Raw genomic sequence first — 20903 nt, 5'->3', positions numbered from 1 at the left:
AAAAACAAAGTGAGAATCAAAGACATTTATATTTATTTTAGCCTCATGTTGTTTTTGGTTGGAGTGGATGAGGTGAGTTTCTGGGTGTGGGATGAATCTCAGCAGCACTCGGCTGTTAATCGTCTGCAGCCGCTCTGGTATTTCCAGCCAGCGCGCTAATTGCAAAAACAATTAGTAGTACACAGCAAAGTATTAATTAAGCCAACAGAGTCTCTCTGCTGCCACGACAGTGTGTCAACTTATTTGAACTGGGGGGGCAAGCTCTCCCCTGTGTCGGGTAACTGTTGTAATAATACCTCCCTGTACTAATAAAAACACTAACAACAACACAACTCCATTTACCGCATGTATACAAACCGTATCACAACCCATCGGAGGTTTTAATATAAATGAGCTCATTCCTCCCAACCCTGTTTATTGTTTCCTTCTAATGTTCAGCATTGATCACATGGAAGTGCATCATACTGTGATTAGACCCCCAAACGGACTGTGGTTGATGTGACCGGGGGAGGGGGGGCTATAGGTTTTGGGTGTGTTTATCCTGAAGCTTAATAACGGGGCCTTTTTGTTTTCTTCGCCCGCGAAAGAACGGAAATGAGCCGTAATGTGGAGAATAGACGTGACCGAGGTCGTCACTGGTTCGTTGACTGACGTTTTTAAATTCCACTTTGGCCTTCATAAGATGTGTCTCTGGCGGCAAGCTGTCAATCACAATAAACCCCCCCCTAAGGCAGCCCCTGCTTTATGGTGTCTCTGTCTCCAAATGGACATTCATTTACTCAATTGAATTGAAGAAGACTTGAAACTGGATATTGGGGTGAGCTTCAGTCTGTCGCTTTGTATAAATAGAAACACGACACAAACAGGAAGTGGCAGAAAGAACATTTTCCCTTTTGCATAAAACCACTCGTGTTGCTGGACAGCTTCGATTCATTTGCTGTCAAACCGGAGCAAACAATGAAACGATTCTTTAGGACAATCAGCCGCACACCTGACCTTTCACCCCGGCTGTCCAGGTGCATCAGTGGACTCTCTCCCCGACGCTTGTGGGGGACGTCAGCGCCGACGTCAGAGACTTCCTGAGGGTTCAGTGTCCTCCGGGAGACATCTGAAACCGTCCCCCTGATTGTCCCACTAACGCATGTTTTTTGGGGGGACACCAAGCAGCCCCTGTAACGTTTCTAAAGCAAAGACCAGCAGCTGTTTATCAGCTGGTAACCATGGCGATGACATATGGAGTTTGATCACAGCAGGAGATTCTATGAAACAGAATCACTTGGCTGGTTGCTGCGAGAATAATAAAGTAATGTAGATTATTTTTTTTGTTCTAATTATTTTTCCACAAAATAATTAAAAAAAGAACCAGTGAGTGGTTTAAGGAACAGAACCACCACGCGGTAATGGTGATTGTGCTCGTGTCCTAATCACACCCTCGACGTCCCGCGACGCCTTCCTGGAATGTGAAAACTATAAAAACCACAGAGGGGAGAAGCTGCGTTTGATGCTCACAGTCGGCTCTGGAATCGAGTGGAGAATTAAAACCCGGCTGAAGCGACGGCCCGGAGGCGCCGCTTCCTCCCGTCGTGGCCGCAGCGCCGCGATCGCCTCGCTGGGAAGTAAATTAAAAGGCTCAAACTCCAAGTGAGGAGCCGGCGGCGTAGGAACATGGGCACCAAATGTCTGCTGAGATGTGATTTTTGAGAATGACGTGAGCTTAGAGGTGATCTCATGTGGAGGGGCAGACCTCATGCAGGACACAGCCGGTATTTACTCAGCTTCAGACCCGTTTGGACCAGAACCATCGAGGCCGCGGCTGCCTTTCTTTCTTTTTCAATGTATGAGAAACAGCTTCACACATCGGGGGCCTCGATGGAAGCCACGGATTCAAAGGAATCCTTTGTCCTATGTTTACATGTCGTATTTGTTGCCTTGTGCTGTCCATCCATTGTCTCTACATGGGGGTCTCCACCAGGTCACCTTTGACCTTTGCCCAAGGACTACGAGAGCCGTTCCTATCTCGTGTTTGATGAAATTCCTTTTTGGCTCTGCCATGTTTTCCACAGCAGCTTTTTAATGCTTGAGGAGCTTGTGTTCTGCTGCTGCTCCGTGTCACTGGAGAGACACACACACACACACACACACACACACACACACACACACCCTGAGAATGGAGGACAGGGGTAAGCCGTAATCTCTTCCCCGTGACCCAGATGAAATCCTGAGAACAACCAGCCCCCGTCTTACAGGTACCCCCCCCACCCCCCCCCATCACACAGCTGTGATCTGTGCAAACAGCCTCTCTCCTCGGATGAATGGACTTTGCACCAAAGAACCAAAGCCTGTTACCCAAACCGACGGCTTGCGTAACCATTTATCAGCGAGCCCACTGTGTTTTGATCTCAATCCAGTGAGTCTCTGAGTGGACGGACTCTCTGAGTGGACGGACTCTCTGGGTGGACGGACTCTCTGGGTGGACGGACTCTCTGAGTGGACGGACTCTCTGAGTGGACGGACTCTCTGAGTTGACGGACTCTCTGAGTGGGCGGACTCTCTGAGTGGACGGACTCTCTGAGTGGACGGAGTCTCTGAGTGGACGGACTCTCTGGGTGGACGGGGCGTATTTACAGGACGGAGCAGTCGGGACCACGAGGAGCCTGAGCAAACAGCCTCATGACGCGGGCTCCCTTCTGCCTCACGAGTCACTCACCGGGTTCCTGTTCATGGTTCTTTCCGTCCCAACGGGCCTCCTTCGTCCCTTTTGTCCTCTTGTCCTCAGAGTTGTGTCTCAGAGAGCCGCTCATTCATCAGTCGATGCATCCGTTGGATGATTTCATTTCTGCTCAAAGGCATGAGCCACAGGTTGAATGTATAATAACGAGTCAATGGTCTGGTCCTGAAATGAATGGTAGAGTAGATGTTTGTACGTGAGGTCTGACTTGGATCTTTGTAACGTTAAAAGTTATTTGGCAACAAAGAAGCTTTTTTCTTGTGTTTCTCATTCTGTCGTCGTCCACTTGAAGAAAAAAAGATAATCAATAACTAAGTACATTTAGTTAATTGGTAAGTTAATTGTTTTTCATGGATTCTGGAGGAGGAAAAGGGGGGAAATGTGTGTGGGTGTCGAGGGGGGGGGGGGGGGCGGGGGGGGGCTCTGAGACTCGACTGTTGGCTGAAAGTTCAATATTCACTTTCCTTTGAGCTCTGAACTCTTCCAGAGGGAAACGTCTGCCTCTGTGGCCTTTGGGAGCTGCACTACGTCACTAAATGTGTCCGACCCCCCCCCCCCCCCCCCCCCCCCCCCCCTCTTTAATTCACCTCAAGCGTCATTTTCTTGTTTTCAAAGTGATTTGTGATTTACAACCTCAGCGGAGCAACAGTTTAAGGCAAAAGGAATTATATTTCATGTCGTTTGATTTCAGTTGGCTGAATCACTGCGAGTTTGACAGTAATTGTTCAAATAGAGCTGTTGATTAGTGGAGTTTTAACCGTTGAACCCAGATAATTGCTGCTGTGGCTCTGTGTTACGGATCATTTCGGGCGCCGGCACAGTTCAGCCTCTTTTGGGCAACGGAGGGGCCGCTAATGGGCTTCTCTTTGTGTCGCACAGGCGGCCAGTTTAATGGTTTTCTGGAAGATTAATCCGGGGGAAAAGGCCCGAGCTTTTGGAATTGTCTTGTTTTAAAGGGGAAGACCAGTTTAAAAATGACCCGTCTCTTCAACAGAGCTTCAATGAAGGAACCCGCCTTCTAAAAGGTTTCGATCCTCTTTTCTTTTTCCACCATCAAGACGCAGATGCATTTAAGTCATTTACATTTAATGGTGGTTTCAAAACTCATCCATAGGGTTTTTTTCCGACTGTAAATGTTAACATGAAACGTCAAACTGGAAACCAAACAACAAAGGAGGGATTTTAATCGACATGGAGTGACAGCAGCGTTCAAAGGTACAAAATGTTCTCCAGAAGAAAGACCGACTTACAGCAGAGAGCCTCCACACCTGTGTATTTAGGGGTTTTTTTAATACAGAAAACAGTATCAAACATTAGGCAAAGTCGAGTTATGACCAAACCAAGAACATACGCATGCAATTTAGTTTTTTTTTTTCTTCTTCATAATATTGAGCTTTGCATACAAAGGCAGACAGATTACAAAATGAAATCACACGTCGGTTACATAGTCATCGGAGTGGGAGCGCGGGGTCACCGGCCTGTCGGGGTCATATTCAGGTGCGGGGTTATGGAGATGCACGTCTCATGCCTCCGTGTCTGAATGGGGGGGTGGGGGGGGGGGGGGGGGCGAGGTCCTTCTGAACCAGATGTTCTCCAGGAGGAGCAGAATGTAGACCGATGGAGAGCATCAGGGTGGGATCATGAGGGCACTGAGCGCTGTGTGGACGCCGTGTTCCTCGATGCCAGTCAGTGCACGTTTATCAGGGAGGGCGTGTGCGTGGGGGGGCGTGGGGAGGGGGGGCCATGCAGAGACAGAAACAAAAGGTCATCGAACTCGTAAAAAAAAACAAAGTACGCTGCATGCATCCCAGGCCTGCTGCTCCACGAGGGCGACGCCAGTTCTTTCATTTTTTTTTTCTTTTTTTCTGGGCTTCACTAAAGGTTCAAAACCTCAAACATAAAATATAAAAAAAGAAAAGGAAGAACATAAATAGTTCAAAGTAAAAATGTGTTCTTTTTGCATCTGACTTTAGTGCTCAGAGATGATCCATCTCTGCTCCCAGGTGTGTGAGTGTGTGTGCGTGTGTGTCTGTGAGTGTGTGTGCATGTGTGTCTGTGTGTGTGTGTGTGTGTCTGTGTGCTGAGATGCTGGAGGTTTGACACGTGAACGACATCAACAGCACGGAGCACTAAGTCCCCAGAGGATGAACCGTGGGTCCAACGTGTACATTCTGTTACATTTACAGTGGATCTGCTTACATGGAAAATAAAGTAGCTCAACATCATGGTGACGATATACGTACACGGCTAGTATGTTAAAACCTCCTGCCCCTTCTCGCCCGTCCCAGCGACGCTTGCATTGCACGAGTGACGTAAGCAGAGGGCTTCAAGCTGTGAGCAACAACAGGCTCCTGTAAACAATACATGCTTTAGATAGTGTCCTTTTTTTCTTGTAATATTTGACGTAAACTTTCCCTTGTTGAAATTATGCCCTTTTTGATGAGCATTTTCAGCCACATTACAGGAGAAAAGGCTGCCAGCAAGTTTCTCTTTTTTTTCTCTTTTTTTACATATTGTGGATACTCGCTTTTCAGTAGTGTAAACAATAAGCTGAACACACACACACACATACGCACCATAAAGCTACTCAATCATGCGGTGTTGCTGTGTTTTTTTCTTCTTTTTTTTGTTGTCTTTGTTGTTGACTCGAGCCGCTCGACAGCTTCCACACGTCAAAGCCTGCAATCATCCTGTCATCATCCAATCCTCAATGCAGCTATTACATCATCCTCTCATTGCACTCATAGAACGCACGGCGCGAGCCGCAGGCCTCAACCTTTTTTTTACTTTTTAAATTTTTTTTTACCTCCGGCGTCCTCTAAGCGGCGTTGGACACGCGTCGCCAGGCGAGTTGATGAGGAATAACGTTCTGTTTAAGTCCCCTGGTGACCGTAGGAACGCGGATGTGCGTGCATTAAAACGAGAGTGACCAGTTAACACGGTCGCCGGTTAAAACCCGAAACGCCGACGGCGCCTGCGGCCCGCGAGCTGCTGAGCGAGTGGCCTTTTTTCAAACACATGCATGTGAGAAGTCACTTCTTTAAGGGTGCGTCCCCCCCCCCCCCTGTCTCTGGTGGTTCATCACCTTGCATAGCCGGACAAGCTGTAGCCAAACTCTGTGCGGACGCTGTGTGCAAAGTTTAAAAAGGGTCTATTGAGCGTTGACCACAGCCGAATGGATGAACAACTTGTGGAGCCTTCGGGGTTACCCCCCCACCCAAAGAAGAATCCCGGAGAGAATCCCAGTAGGTGGCGCTGTCTGGGAGCTGTCTCCCCATAACCGCTAAGAATGAGATTCAGCGGTTGTGGTTTGGTTGTGGTACTTTACGATGCAGAGCACTGAGTCCTCAGTATACTTCAAACGAGGCGCTCCGGGTGTAACAGGGTGCGGCTGAGACCCCCCCCCCCCCACAATAAGCCCCACTGTAGGCCGCCATAAAAACATTTACATGGTCATCCTACAGGAAACTTCAGATGTGCTTTAAAGCTGCATTCTGTGTAGTGACCAGCAGGGGGCGACTCCTCTGTTCCCATAGACGTCTATGGGGAAATGACTCTACTTCTGTGTAGTGACCAGCAGGGGGCGACTCCTCTGCTCCCATAGACGTCTATGAGGAAATGACTACTTCTGTGTAGTGACCAGCAGGGGGCGACTCCTCTGCTCCCATAGACGTCTATGAGGAAATGACTCTACTTCTGTGTAGTGACCAGCAGGGGGCGACTCCTCTGCTCCCATAGACGTCTATGAGGAAATGACTCTACTTCTGTGTAGTGACCAGCAGGGGGCGACTCCTCTGCTCCCATAGACGTCTATGAGGAAATGACTCTACTTCTCTCTTGATTTATTCCCTCAGTAAACATTGTAAACATGAGTTTTTGGTCTCGGTCTCTAGTTTCAAATCTTGAATTCAGCATGATGTTCATTTTGAAAATGATGGTCAATTTAGAGTTGGATTATAAAGTATGTTGTTGGGCGAGGCTACTGTGATTGACAGGCTGCTCACCAGTGAGGTTGACGCCATCTCAACGTTCCTCCTCCATAGTCCAAATATGGTCACGTTAGTCGACTGGCTGCAAAACGCAGAGGTGGCCATAGCTTTTTAAAGCCGCCGTTCCCCAAACCAATATTCGGCCCCCTAATTGTGATTCATCTGACTGTGACACCGTGAACAGGTGGGGGGGGGGGATGGAGCCAGGAGAACATTCAGAACCGGTACGGTTAAGGTTTCGGCTTGGCTTAGGCACAAAAGTTATGGAATCATTTCATCGAGTGAAATAACAATAGTAGTCGGCAGGAAAAGGTCAAAGTTTGACCTTGCCCTAAGTCGGTTTGAAGCATACTGAGGGCTCGTGTGTGAATGGCCTTGTTGTCGCCAGGATGGATGGACGCTCCGTATCTCCCCTCCGGGTCAGATTCACTGCATTCGACGGCTTTACAATCGAATTAAAGTACAACATCTTTCCACTAAACAATGCTGCATACTCCCAACAGTATGAAATGCTGCTACATCCTTGTTGGATTCTCCACTCGATTGGTCCATTATTGGGGATTTATTCAGCTGCTGTCAAAAGAACTCATCGAATAGAAAGCAGCGGACTCTTTTTTTTTTTTTTGTTCTGCGCTGATCAAATTCAGAATTGTAGAAGGGTACGAATTGAACACCCCGATTCCCTTGATTGATCATTTTGTTCCATTGAATTTGTGTTGATCATAAATGAAACTCGTACATGAGAACACAGAGCTGAGGGTGTTTCTGTTCAGGGGAAACACCCCAAAGAGGTGTCGCAGGTCGCTGTGAGGAGAATCCAGAGAAGAAGACGGGAAAACCGGGGCAGGAAGTCCTATCTGGAGGGGGGGCGGGGGGGGGGTCTTCAGTCGTTCAATGAACCCGGTAATTCATTGGTCAACGTGTGCCAGCGCTCAATTTTCTTGTCCTTGTTTTTAAGGCAGTCAAACCAGTGTTTGAGCCTCTCTCCGTTTGCATTGATGCCCAGAGATACTCCTCCTGCAAGAAGGCACAGGGAGGTCAGCAGATATACAAAATAATGGAATGTGTCTCACTTTATAACATCAATTAAAGCGTTTTCACTGCGGCTCCAATGGTCTGGTTTCTGTGGGGCTGAATGAATAAAACCAAGAGGGGAGCTCGAAGACGCATTCTCTCTAACGTCCATCAGGGGGCGACTCTACGAAGGCCTTTTACCACGTTCTTCTGCTTATATTTAATTTCCACCCTTCAAAATGAGCTGTGGAGCTGTTTCACTGGGGTTGGACTTACCAATGAAATCGTTGGACTTGCCGATGTCGTAGTCCCACACGGTCACCTCCAAGGTCTTCTTGGTGAGGTCAGCGTATTTAATGTCGTAACAGAACTCCTGCAGAAAGATGGATGGATACATTTTTTGTTGGTGTTCGCGGTACAAATCAAGTTATCAACCAACCACCAACGTGACAGAAGGATGGGAAGGAAACGTAGAATACAGCAGCCTGCAGGAGAGACCTCCTCTGTGGAAGTTCTGTAAAATACTGGACTGGACATAAACATTTGATGTCATTTTCATTTCTATCTAATCTTGGGATTTGGTTTTTCTATAAAAACCTGTTTGTCTCGTTAGAATAAAATAAAGCCTCTGCATGGTGTCTAATTACAACGTAATCAATAAAGTCCCCCAGCGATGGAGTTTGCTCATATCAATTTGCACCGTGTGAAGGAAGGCAATTCATTCAGCGTTTATATCTGCAGTTCAACCAGGGCCGCAGCTCCGCTTTAGCGGAAATCAATGCCGGTGCCCCCCCCCCCCCCCTCTCCCCCTCGCCCCCCCTCCCTGACAGAAAGGCCAAGAGGTGATGGAGGGATACGCACGCAAAAAATGTCAGAGGAAAATGTCAAGCCGCTGGCCTCGGCGAGTGTTTGGCCCGGTACTTTGGGGGGGGGGCTGAACCCATTCGGGGCCTCGGGGGCCTTTGTGTCTGAAGTGAACGGTATTTACGTCCAAGGGCTGATCATCGCTCCACCAAACCTCTGCTTTCAAGTCTTCTTCATTTAGTAAGTGATGGACGATGACCATGAGCAGGGTATGTAGGGCGGGGATTACTGTGATTGACAGGTCTGTAATATATATATACAGTATATATGTATACACAAGCCCAGCACATACACAGAGCGGGGAGGGGGGGGCGGTACCTCGTTGAACTCCGGGTTGAGCGTCTTCTTCTTCACGGCCGTCTTGTGCTTTGACTTCTTGTTCTCGTCGGGCTTCAGGTACCTGCAGCACAGAGGAACCCGATCAACACCTGGAAGCTGCTCCAGAGCTGGTGGGGGTTCTGCCCTGCAGAGGGCGCTGTGGCACCGCCCTGCACCCGTCACACCGCTCACCAAGTTACAATCAGTCAGGAAGTTTCATCTAAACGATTTCAATCACTTGAAAGCCAGATTAGAAACGTTTGCTTTCATTAGTTTGACCTCTGACATGAAGACAGTTGAGTTGTCTATTAGGAGTTGTGTTTTGTTTAAATTCACAACATGAGACGACACCTGTGAACGTTCTGTGAATCGTACGAAGCCTCCCTCGGTTTAATCCGACCTTTTGAGCGCGGGGGCCACGCGCGGGGGGGGGGCACAATACCGACGACCTCTTCTCTGGTTTGAGCTGCTCTTTTGGCCCCCCGGTGCCTCGAGATGGGGGTGAAGGCCAGCACTCTGCTGCAGCATATCACGTTACCGTGACGACGCCAAAAAAACACTATGCACTATGGTGGCCATTTATTTGGACCCCCCACCACCCCCCCAAAGCTCTTTCCACACAGATGTGAGGTTGTTTAAAATAATCCATTCAGGAAATAGTGGATGAATTAATTTGTCTTAAATCATCTCTGCTCCATTCTTCTGCTTTGATGTGTTTTTAGGTCCCATCTTTAATCCTCAATGTCTCTGAGCACATTTAAAATGACACGCCGAACACGCCTTTTTTTTTCACGCCTCTAACGCTTGCACTGAATTGTGGGTAATTTTCCCGGATTTACGAGTCACAAAGCAGTTCAAAATGTCCTGAAAGCTTTGAGGATTTGACGCTGCGATCCTTCTGCAGAGACTCGGCCTCTGAAGGCTTCTCGGCAGGATTTTGGGAGGTTTGCTGCCGATGCAGAAGTTAATGATTTCACCTCCGACGGAGACGATGTCACGAGGACGACAGCCTTCTCATTTAGTCCTCCCGTATAATTACATTTGTCATGCGAGAAATGTGCTTATTTTTTTTTTAATGCAAATGTTCTCACACGGAGGGACTTACATTTCACATTTGGTGTCACAGTCATTCTTAATATTAATAGCGCGCTGATTAACAAAAAGAAACATTTTCTTTAGAAAGCCGAATGCAGACGACCATAAACGCAAACCTGCACGCAGCAACCTTCATGACGCAGGTTGTACTTCTTGTATTTGACAGGTTGTACTTCTTGTATTTGACAGGTTGTACTTCTTGTATTTGACAGGTTGTACTTCTTGTATTTGACAGGTTGTACTTCTTGTATTTGACAGGTTGTACTTCTTACTGTTACACGTAAGTCTCTCTAAAGTCAGAGTAGAGCAATATCCCTTTACTTTATTGTCATCTTTTCCTGGTCTCCTTCAAACAGCTTAAACACACCAGGATACCTTCTCTTTACTGAACGGAGCTTGAAAGAAGACAGCGTTTTTTTGGGGGGCCGAGCAGCTAACGCTAACCAGCTCTCATCCTGCTTATTTCACTGAGTGGGACGGGGTCACAGAGACTTGAAGACATCTTTGACTTTGAGCCTTTACGGAGGATCTGATGATGGCGAGGAGACGCTTTCTCTGCTGAGACGTTCCCCGCTCATCGTGATGAGGAGCAATGAGGGGGGGGAGGGGTTGATGGGGGGGGATGCTTGCTTTAATGCACGGACGCTTGTTTCCCGGCGTAACGATTGAGATTCCAGGGCTGGCGGAGGGCGAAGGCGGTTTGACACTTTGACACTTATCTTGGAGACTAAAAAGCCAATTTGCTGAGGAATATGACATCAGTATTCACGGAGCCCGGCGGCTGCTTCTTAATGGTATTATTGATCTCTGGTGCGCGCCAAAGGCCACGTTTTCTTTCTATCCATTTTCCTCGGACACCGTTTTTTTTGGGGGGGGGGGGGGGGGGGGAAATGAAAATGAAATGGTTGTGGATACCGAACCGTGAAACCCGAATCTATTGGTGGATTAGTTGACTGGAGCGGCAGGACAACGCTGCGACGGAGGCGGCACTGACGTTTTGACGTAGGGGTCGGAGAAGCCGTTGGCGTCCATGGCGGCGAGGTGGGCGCAGCGGATGATGCCCACCACCAGGCAGGACTTGAGGGTGTTGTACTTGAGGGAAATCATGATGCGCCCCCGTTCCTCCAGGGACTTGTCCTCCGTCTTGTTGACCTGCGGGGGGGGGGGGAAGGGAGGAGACAGTTTACCAGGCGACGCACTTTGTCGAACACTTTTGCAACGCGAAGCATTCGGTGAAAGTAAGTCGACTGTGATGACAATCAGCCGTGCACTGATTGGCTGATTGGTGTCACCTCCGCTGTAGATGGGAAGTTAATGGCCTCATCAAAATTAATTTGGCGTGTTCTTTGGGGAGGGGGAGCGAGGGGAGCGTTCAACGAGGGGGGGGGGGGGGGGAGAAGAAATACGCGAGCATGTGACTTTTGTCGTGGCCCCTAAAGAGCTTTTTACCGTTTGTTTTTGTTTTCCACTGCTGACGCCCGCTGACTGAGAAATGCAATTTGCGAGAGAGGAAGTGGCGCCGCTGCTGATTGCGACCGCGCACATACATGGCGTAAGGCACATGGGCTCCACGCTTATCAATGGCGACTTGAGAGAAACGTGGGAAATGGGACCGCGAGTTCTTTTCAATTTGGTTTGTGCCATTTCAAATTGATATGCATAAAAAAAAATCATTTTTTTTTTTATTCCGTCTCACTCCCCCCCCCCCCGCCGTCTGCGAGGCGAGGCCCTCGGGACCCAGCGCGTCGCCCTGATTGCGAAGCCCCTCGAGGCAACTTTGGGATTTTGGTTGATATATAAATGAAAATTGACTTGATGACCAATTTCGTCGACGTTGAAAGCAAAAAGAAGTGCACACTCCATCGTGTCCTTTGAGACGGAACCCCAAATGTGCAACATTTGCATTTCAGAAACGGCTAAAGGCTGCAAGTTGAAAGACTGCCCCCCCCCCTCCTCTCCTCCAGCAATAATATGAAGCTCCCCTCGGCTTCACGGTGCTTTCAAGTGACTTTCCGTTTATTGTTTAGCTGTCCGGCGGAACATTTCATCACTTGGCTTCGCTCCCACCGCTCTTTTGTTGTCGCCTCAGTCACAGGAAGCATTCGGCGTCTAAAGAAACCTCCGCTCGGAAAAAAAGGGTTTTTTTAGAAACCTTTTAAAACCATGAAATGGAATTTTCTTTTCTAATAACGAAAACCCAAAATAATTTTACAAGCTGGAATAATTCCGTCTGAACGGGCAGCTGTGAAAGAGCCCAAAAAGTGTCCAAAAAAGCACGATAAAAGAATCCGAAAGCGAGGGAGGAAAACCGCGTCCCGTCCTCCCCACAGCGCGGAGGACACAAGGCGTGTGGACACTGCTGGACGGACTAATCTGATGTCTCCGGGGGGGGTGGGGGGGGGGCGGACTCGTGGACCCGGGCCTCCATTTCGTCCGTCAAATCCATTCAGTGCCTTTGTCCGCGCTGTCCTTCCCGCTGTCCTTCCCGCCTCTCTCCGCGTGAGACGAGACGTTCTGCAGGAGGACCATGAGGCGGACGGGAGGTCCTGTCCAACAGATTTCCCTTTCCTCTTTCCATCAATCTGCTCAAACATGAAATCAACTTACATGAACAAACACACTCCCGAGCAGTCGTGTTTGCTTAAGATTTTACAGCTAATTGCACTGTTGCCCGGGGGGGGGGGGTGGGGTGGGAGAACTCGATTAAGATCGACTGGAGGATGTCCTTTAATTTGATTTAACGCACAGTATAACCGGACACCTCCGACCTGACTGTCCGATCATCATTCTGAATGAATGTCTGAATAATGAGTCAACATTTGTGTCCACAGCAACCCAACCCTAAAGGGGGGGGGTCACCAGATGAAACAGGTCAGGTGACGTCCCAGGATGAAGAGGGCTTCTCCTATTTGACTGAGACTTAACACACAGTTTGAGGTGGAAGCCGACGAGGGTCAGAAGCTGCAAAACATCTCCTGCCAAAGTCCTGGTTGGAGGTCAGCGACCTCTCGGGGAACAGAAGATCTACAGGTGTTCATCTGCCTCGAGTCTACCGAAACAAAGGAACAGCTCCTCTTGTCTTTTTGGTGTGCGCCCCCCCCCCCATACCCCCCATACCCCCCCGAGGGTTTCTCTGCTCACTCAGTGGCCAGCGGTAAACTTTTGATGTAAAAACTTAAACAGCACTATAAATTCCAAAGGTTCAGATTGAAGATCAATCGATTTACAACGGTATGCAGCTGGTGGAATATAATCGTTTATCTTCTTAAACTACATTTCGTCTCGTGACCGGCGCCCGGGCTCCACCATTTACACCCTTACCCCTCCAAAATAAGAGCGGGCGAAAAAGCCCTATCCGTTTTATTTCAGAGTAGACGTCAAGGGATTTTATTGTGAAAGGTTGGAACCCAACGCGTGGCTCTGGTTTCCTTCTCTGTGAACGTATTGGTGTCAAAAATACAGATGAAGATGAACGTGTTGACGCCGCGGGAAGAGGCGGACGCGTGTTTTCCGGGGGGGAGCTGACGCTGGTCGCCCATCACAGCCGGTGAGATGATTAAATCGGATCTGCTCAGCTGCTGCTTCAAGAGCGAGCGGAGCTTCTCCGTCTCACCGGCGTCCGTCATAGCTTCACTTGGCTTTGAAGAATTTTCAATGGGGGGAAATTGCTAAACTGTGCTTTATGCTCTCAGTTGCTGAGGTGAGACATTTAATGCCATAGAAAGAGAAGAAAAAAATTAGAGTTTGACACAAACATCTGCTCCGCAGCTTGTGTAAAGGTCTGAGGAGGTCTGAGGAGGTCTGAGGAGCATCAGAACTCCTCCACGGTGGTGCTTGCTCAGGAGGATTAGGAGGCAGCTCTGGACCCGTCCAAACAGCTGCAGCAGAGCTTCCACTCCAAGCAGGTCCACCTTCCATCTTCTAAATCACTTTCACACTTTTTTTTATGCGGTGCAGGTTGTGAAGACGTAGCAGCACCTCCCGTCTTTGTTTTTACCTCACAGGTACTCCTCCTAAGGTACTCCTGTGTGGTCACCGTGTGACAAATAAAAACCGCTGAACGTGTTGTAATGATCTCAGTTCTGTTTTTCTGGGTACTGGGATCCGCTCCCAGCGGCGCCGTGTGAAAGGTCGACGGAATGGCGTGGCGACGGCGAGGCGTCACTTGTGTGGTTTGTTTCTCCACTGAAACGCTGAAGTACCTGCTGGTTGTCATGGCTGTAATAACGAGACTCGGGTTTTTGTTTCCCGGGACGAATTCTAATCTGAAAAACAATCAGGTTTGAAAACAATTGTTATAAAGAGACCAGTAAACGCAACCATGAGATCGCGTGCCTGAAGGAAAGGTCTTAATTACACACTCGTTCTGCCCTCGGTACACCGGCACGTCCTGTTTTCTCGTTCAATGTTCATAATGAATCTAAACACATTCAGTGCATTCATGTCACTTGGTCACAAACGCCTTCCTCCCAAAACCCCCGTTTTGACGCCTTTTGGACTCACAGGTAATTGTTTCTCCAGGCAGTTGTTGAAGTTTTTGATTTGGTTGGGCTTCAGCTTCTTGAGGGGAATCCGCGTCTCCCCGATGAACTCGTTGTGTCGGAACTTGTCCTCGTCGCACACCGAGATCCTGGGAGGAGGAGGAGGAGAGCAGGTTGAAGGAGGAGGAGGAGAGCAGGTTGAAGGAGGAGGAGGAGAGCAGGTTGAAGAAGGAGGAGGAGAGCAGGTTGAAGAAGGAGGAGGAGAGCAGGTTGAAGAAGGAGGAGGAAGAGGAGAACAGGTTGAAGGAGGAGGAGGAGGATGAGGAGAGCAGGTTGAAGGAGGAGGAGGAGGAGGACAGCAGGTTGAAGGAGGAGGAGGAGAGCAGGTTGAAGGAGGAGGAGGAGAGCAGGTTGAAGGAGGAGGAGGAGAGCAGGTTGAAGAAGGAGGAGGAGAGCAGGTTGAAGAAGGAGGAGGAGAGCAGGTTGAAGAAGGAGGAGGAAGAGGAGAACAGGTTGAAGGAGGAGGAGGAGGATGAGGAGAGCAGGTTGAAGGAGGAGGAGGAGGAGGACAGCAGGTTGAAGGAGGAGGAGGAGAGCAGGTTGAAGGAGGAGGAGGACAGCAGGTTGAAGGAGGAGGAGGACAGCAGGTTGAAGGAGGAGGAGGACAGCAGGTTGAAGGAGGAGGAGGAGGAGAGCAGGTTGAAGGAGGAGGAGGAGAGCAGGTTGAAGGAGGAGGAGGACAGCAGGTTGAAGGAGGAGGAGGAGGAGAGCAGGTTGAAGGAGGAGGAGGAGAGCAGGTTGAAGGAGGAGGAGGACAGCAGGTTGAAGGAGGAGGAGGAGGAGAGCAGGTTGAAGGAGGAGGGGGAGAGCAGGTTGAAGGAGGAGGAGGGGGAGAGCAGGTTGAAGGAGGAGGAGGAGGAGAGCAGGTTGAAGGAGGAGGAGGAGAGCAGGTTGAAGGAGGAGGAGGAGAGCAGGTTGAAGGAGGAGGAGGAGAGCAGGTTGAAGGAGGAGGAGGAGGAGAGCAGGTTGAAGGAGGAGGAGGAGAGCAGGTTGAAGGAGGAGGAAGAGAGCAGGTTGAAGGAGGAGGAGGAGGAGAGCAGGTTGAAGGAGGAGGAGGAGAGCAGGTTAAAGGAGGAGGAGGAGGAGAGCAGGTTGAAGGAGGAGGAGGAGAGCAGGTTGAAGGAGGAGGAGGATGACAACAGGTTGAAGGAGGAGGAGGAGGAGGACAGCAGGTTGAAGGAGGAGGAGGAGAGCAGGTTAAAGGAGGAGGAGGAGGAGAGCAGGTTGAAGGAGGAGGAGGAGAGCAGGTTGAAGGAGGAGGAGGATGACAACAGGTTGAAGGAGGAGGAGGAGGAGGACAGCAGGTTGAAGGAGGAGGAGGAGAGCAGGTTGAAGGAGAAGGAGGAGGAGAGCAGGTTGAAGGAGGAGGAGGATGAGACATAATAGAGCTTCAAAGCTTTGCTGCTGAGAGGGCGGAGCTACAACCTAAACCCCCCCCCCCCTCCTTTGACTCCATGTGACAGCTGCTGACGGGATAATGACACCTTTCACAAATGTTTAAATCCTGCAAAGTGAGCAGAAGCAGCGATTTCAGGTGAGCGACTGAAGGTGTTTCTGCTCAGTCGGACTCGTTAAAAACCAAATCACCACTCGGACCTGAGCACGCGGCGCCGGGCGGGTCCGGTTCACTCCATCAGCGCCGCTCGCTTTGCTTTATTTGTTTAACGCGCCGGTTCCCCAGCATCAAGGCCACACGGTTCCCCCCCACGTGACGCCGCCCACGACGGCGTGCGCTTGGCGTGCTGCGTGGTGCCGGACGGACCCAAACCCGAAAGGGTTCAAAGCTACACGTACGGCGAGCGTTTCCTGTCCTTGGATAAATGATGACTCGCCGTACGCCAGGTCTGTTTCAGAGGCCTCTCTGTCTCTCGTAATCAGCCCCCCAATGCGGAGAAAAAAAAACATGGCGCCCGAGAGCATCGTATCGTGTGTGTGTGTGTGTGTGTGTGTGTGTGTGTGTTGTTTATCGGAGGAGATCTTTGAGAAGTTCCTCCGCAGCTGTGTGGCTTTCTAAAAACGCACAATTAATAATGACATTTTGAAATGATTCCACAATTGTTATATCATCAGTTGATGATGCTGATTTGACAACAACGTTGATTTAATGAGGTGGTTGAGAATTCCTCAGCGATTAATCCCCCCAAAATGTCCCCATGAGAATGCTGCTCAGCTTTTAGTCTTCTTCTACCTTATATAATATTCTGCTTTGATCACAGTCGCTCCTTTAAAAAAAAAAACCTTTTCACTGTGTTGTTTAGCTGCATCAATAATAATAATAATCATCGCAGACTGGAGACACATTGGGGAATATTCTGCACTGTAGCTACTACATGGGATTATATAACTTCTACTACACTGATAACACTTTGGGTAAAAATAAAGGAGCAAAGAACACTTTGGTTTCATAACGCGTCACGTTTATCATCAGCAGCTTTTTATTCTTTTCTCCGGTGGAGAAAATGCAAACAACCCAAGTTATCTCAGCCAACCAATGTGCTGTTTGCAGATTAGAGAAACAAAAGGATCTCCTCAGCCCTTAAAGGGAGGGGGGAGGGGGGGGTTCTTTGTGGAGAGAAGAATCCGCAGGATGAATAACTTGTTTCGGGGGGAAATAGGCTGTAAGTCAGTGATTTATCTCTGGAGCCACGGAGAGATTCCCTGAAGAAGCTGATGTTGAAAACACGTTCTTTTCACTTTAAATATCCGTCCCTCCCCATTTGTTCATGTTTTTTTCTTTCTTCTTCTTCTCATTTCTGTGATGTCTTTCTTCCCCGCTTCCCCCCCCTTTCCTTCGCTTTCCCACCCGTCCACTTCTTTCATTAACTTCCCCTCTTCCTGCCCCCTCCCTTGTTTTAACCCCCCTCCCTGACACGTTCATTCCTTTTAATTCACTTCCTATCTTTCCACCCATTCACCCCCCCCCCCCCATTCCGTTAATGAACTTCCTTACTTTCCTCCCCTTTTATTGCTCTCATTTAATTCAATCTCCTTCCTTACATATGTCCCCCCCCCCTTCAGGAGAGTGTCCTACCTGAGAGTCTTTCGGACCATGTCCTCGTCGGTGATGCCGTAGTAGGTCAGGGTCTCGCTCCAGACGGGGTTCAGTGTGTTGTGCAGGGTCTTGGTTCTAAGTTTATTGGCCTGAGAGACAAACAAAGTCGGCGGCAATTTAACAGGATTAAACATCTTTATGGATTTACTGCCCCCCCCTCTCCCTTCCCCCTCCCCCCTTCTCGCTGATTATAAACCTAAATCTGGCATCACAGCTTTAAAAAAGCAGACATCCTTTGACGCAACAACTGGAGCAACACCTGGGAGACTCTTAGCACCTGGAGTCCTCGACCAGCGACGCCTTCAATGAGGACGAGAAGAAGAAGAAGAAGAAGAAGAAGGAGGAGGAGAATGACGCGCTTCGTTAAATGAAAACCTTACTTTCCAATTCAAAATGAGATAAAGGAGGAAGAAGCCCAGTCTGAGACTAACTCTGGTGCTGGAATAAGGCACCACGCCGTCCCTTTGTCCCCTAGCGTCTCCTAGTGTCCCCTAGTGTCTCCTAGTGTCCCCTAGTGTCCCCTAGTGTCCCATAGAGTCTCATCGCCCGTCTGCTTCCCTCTGGGGTCGCGCCCCCCCCGCAGGGGGCACATTGGAGACCCGGCGCTGACCAGCTGCTCCGCTCCTGTTCCCCTCCTCACCGCCGTCGCCATGGAAACAGTGGAATTAGCGAGCTAACGAGAGCGCGCTAACGAGCCAAACGGCTAATTGAAGGCGCCTTCGTGCGCGCTCTCTTTGTCTCGATAATGATTGGTCGTCAGCGGCGGCGACACATTAAACGCACATCGCCGCTGTGAGTCATTATTTCATCACGGTGGAGTCACATCATTCAGTTAAAAAATACTTTGAAGTGTTCAGTTCCTCCTTAAATGTTTTCCCTTTTGTCCGTTTTTAATTGACTACTTTCTTCCTCCTAACGATGGGTGGATGATGATGAAGCTGTTCCACTTCCTGCCGAGTCTTCGTCATCCATCTTGGGGCTCCGTGCATGAGAAACTTTTTTTAAATGAAAATTAAATGAATATTGGAAATATGACAGACGGCGTTATTGTGTGCGATGCACATCTGGACCTTTTGTCATGTGCGTGTCAGACAGCTGACAATAGAGTGCGTCTAAAGCCTCAGACTCTGAGACACTTTAAGCAATAAGCGACCCATCAAATACCAATCTGAATGTTTCTGTTATGGAACAATTTAAAGTCTCGGAGATGCAAGTGATTGTTGGTGCAATTTATTTCAACATCTTATCTGGCAGTTAATTAAGTCTGATCGGCTGCAGGAAGTGTGACTCCGCTGTTGCGAATTTGTACGAAAGCACGAGTGTCTTTTCTCTCTGTTCTCGCGGTTCAGTGGAAAATGGGCAGTTTTTAATGTGGAACCTGGCGTTTGGGGCGGCGGGGGCCTCGGAGGAGACGAGCCGGTGACCCGGCGTTGCGTCAGAACGGGAAAACTTCACTTGTGATTAGAGTGCGAGCAGAACATGTGACCTCCTCACAGGCTCCTAATGAGGCTCTTAGACCGGGCCTAATGATTACCTTGAGAGCAAGCTGTGACAAATGTCAAAGGGGGGGGGGGGGGGGGCATCTTGTTTGTACTGACAGGAATATGCAAAAGGCCCCCGAGACACCAGATAAATCCAGAGGAGATGCTTTGGTGGAGTTTCTGTTCACTCAGCAGCGAAATAATCTGTGACATTTCAGGACACACAGGGAGGAAAGAGGAAGCCATCTTTAAGGGGGCGGGACGAGGGGGGACGGGGGGTTCAAAAAATCTCAAGTAACTAAAGTGCAGACACCGGACTTCTCCCGAAGAGCAGAAAAGAAATGTCAGATGCAGAAAGGTTTAAAAAGTACAATTAAGTCGGCTTATGAAGTGCATGTGTGAAAAGTTCCTCCACATCCATCACAAGAAGATCCAGGGACGACGGGGTGGAGGGCGGGGGGGGGGACAAACGAAGCGCATCTTCAGCCTGTGCGAGAGCCAGTGAGAACTGAACCATTTAAATATTAAAAACGTACATATTATAATATTTAAAAACCGTAAAAAACAAAAGCGCCTCCGGCCTTTTTTTTCCCGTCAAATCGAGTAAATCGATTTTAGTCAGAGGGGAAACTTTCAAACCATCTGTTGGGTTCCATCACCTTGGATACGAGGCCCCGGGAAAAGCTGCTGTTAAAAACACAGTCCTTCGTTTCTCAGTGAACGCTGAGCGAACATGTGTCATGCACTACACGCGTGTAGCATGTAGCACATCCGTGTGCTGATGGATTATGGGACCAGTTCTTTCTGCTCATAACTCCGCTTCGTTTAGCTTGGGTTTGCGTCAGCAGAAGGCGGCCGCGGGGTTTCTCCCTCTGGTTGAGGTCTCTGGATCCAACGCAGCGGGGGGAGGAGAGCGCTGGCCTCTGTCCTCTGATTGAGGGGGGGGGGGGGCGGAGTCGTCTAATCGAGGCCCGGCAGCAGGCGCGCTGTTGATTTGTTTTATGGGGCCCCGTGTGTCGTGTGAATTATTACATTCCCGCCTAATTCCGGTTGTCGGGCCTTTTGTTGTTGTGTTTGTCGCTCTCTGAATGGACGATGCCGCTTCCTTCTCGCCGATTGGTCTATTTTTAAACCTCGAGTCCTGTCTCAGCGTCGTCGGGTTCTGCACGAAAACACTCATTTATTTGTGTTGCATGAAATCAACAGGGCGGCAGTGTGTCGTTCGTGGGCTCGTCCCCTCGATGGAAGCCGCCGATTCCAACATATGCAGCGCTGACGTCTGACGGCTTCCATCTGCCTGCAGAGAGCCAGCAGAACCACAGCAACAAACCACTCCTCCCACAGAACTGTTCTGATGTTACTTTTTTTTAAGGATGTTCCTTTAGAGACGATCGTGACAAAGCGCCGCGTCGTCTAAAGGACGATCTGACCCCACTGGGTCAAAGGTCGCTGGCGATGCTCAAGACTCGAAATGATGATTGTCAGCTGTGGGCATTTTAAATCGATAGTGGATCCGGTTTTGTGTATTTCGTCCGGCTCTTCTGATTCTGACGGGATAAAATGAAGGAAGACCTTCAGAGAGTGACCCAGCAGTCAGTAAGTCATGTGGTCATTCCCCGCATAGCGCCGCACAAACTTTGAACGCTCCAAAGTCAAAGAAGAAGAGGGAGCTAAACAATCACAAAGTCTGCATGAAAAGACTAAAATGCGAGATGCGAGTGAAAAGGGGCGGGAGAAAGTGAAGAAAGGAAGTCATGAGTCAGGTAGATGACAATCGCACAGCTTCAGCCTTCAATAAGCTGCTTTTGTGGAGGTGCTCAT

At 49.3% G+C, this 20903-nt stretch overlaps 1 protein-coding gene across 1 annotated transcript in view; it reads right to left on the bottom strand.

Moving 5' to 3' along the window:
- Window positions 1–7233: 7233 nt before the first annotated feature.
- doc2b (double C2-like domains, beta) overlaps window positions 7234–20903 on the bottom strand; it is a 48282-nt gene continuing 34612 nt past the window's right edge. The window contains exons 4-9 of the mRNA XM_037467995.2: window positions 17581–17690; window positions 14512–14638; window positions 11003–11160; window positions 8914–8995; window positions 8008–8104; window positions 7234–7734 (exon numbers count right to left, since the gene is read on the bottom strand). Of these exons, the coding sequence (XP_037323892.1) occupies window positions 7601–7734; window positions 8008–8104; window positions 8914–8995; window positions 11003–11160; window positions 14512–14638; window positions 17581–17690 (708 nt within the window). The 3' untranslated portion in view covers window positions 7234–7600. The remainder of the gene's footprint in view (window positions 7735–8007; window positions 8105–8913; window positions 8996–11002; window positions 11161–14511; window positions 14639–17580; window positions 17691–20903) is intronic.

This window comes from Pungitius pungitius, chromosome 16 (genome assembly GCF_949316345.1).
Source record: "Pungitius pungitius chromosome 16, fPunPun2.1, whole genome shotgun sequence".
NCBI classification, from domain to species: domain Eukaryota; kingdom Metazoa; phylum Chordata; class Actinopteri; order Perciformes; family Gasterosteidae; genus Pungitius; species Pungitius pungitius.
This window is presented reverse-complemented; position numbering and strand designations above follow the sequence as displayed.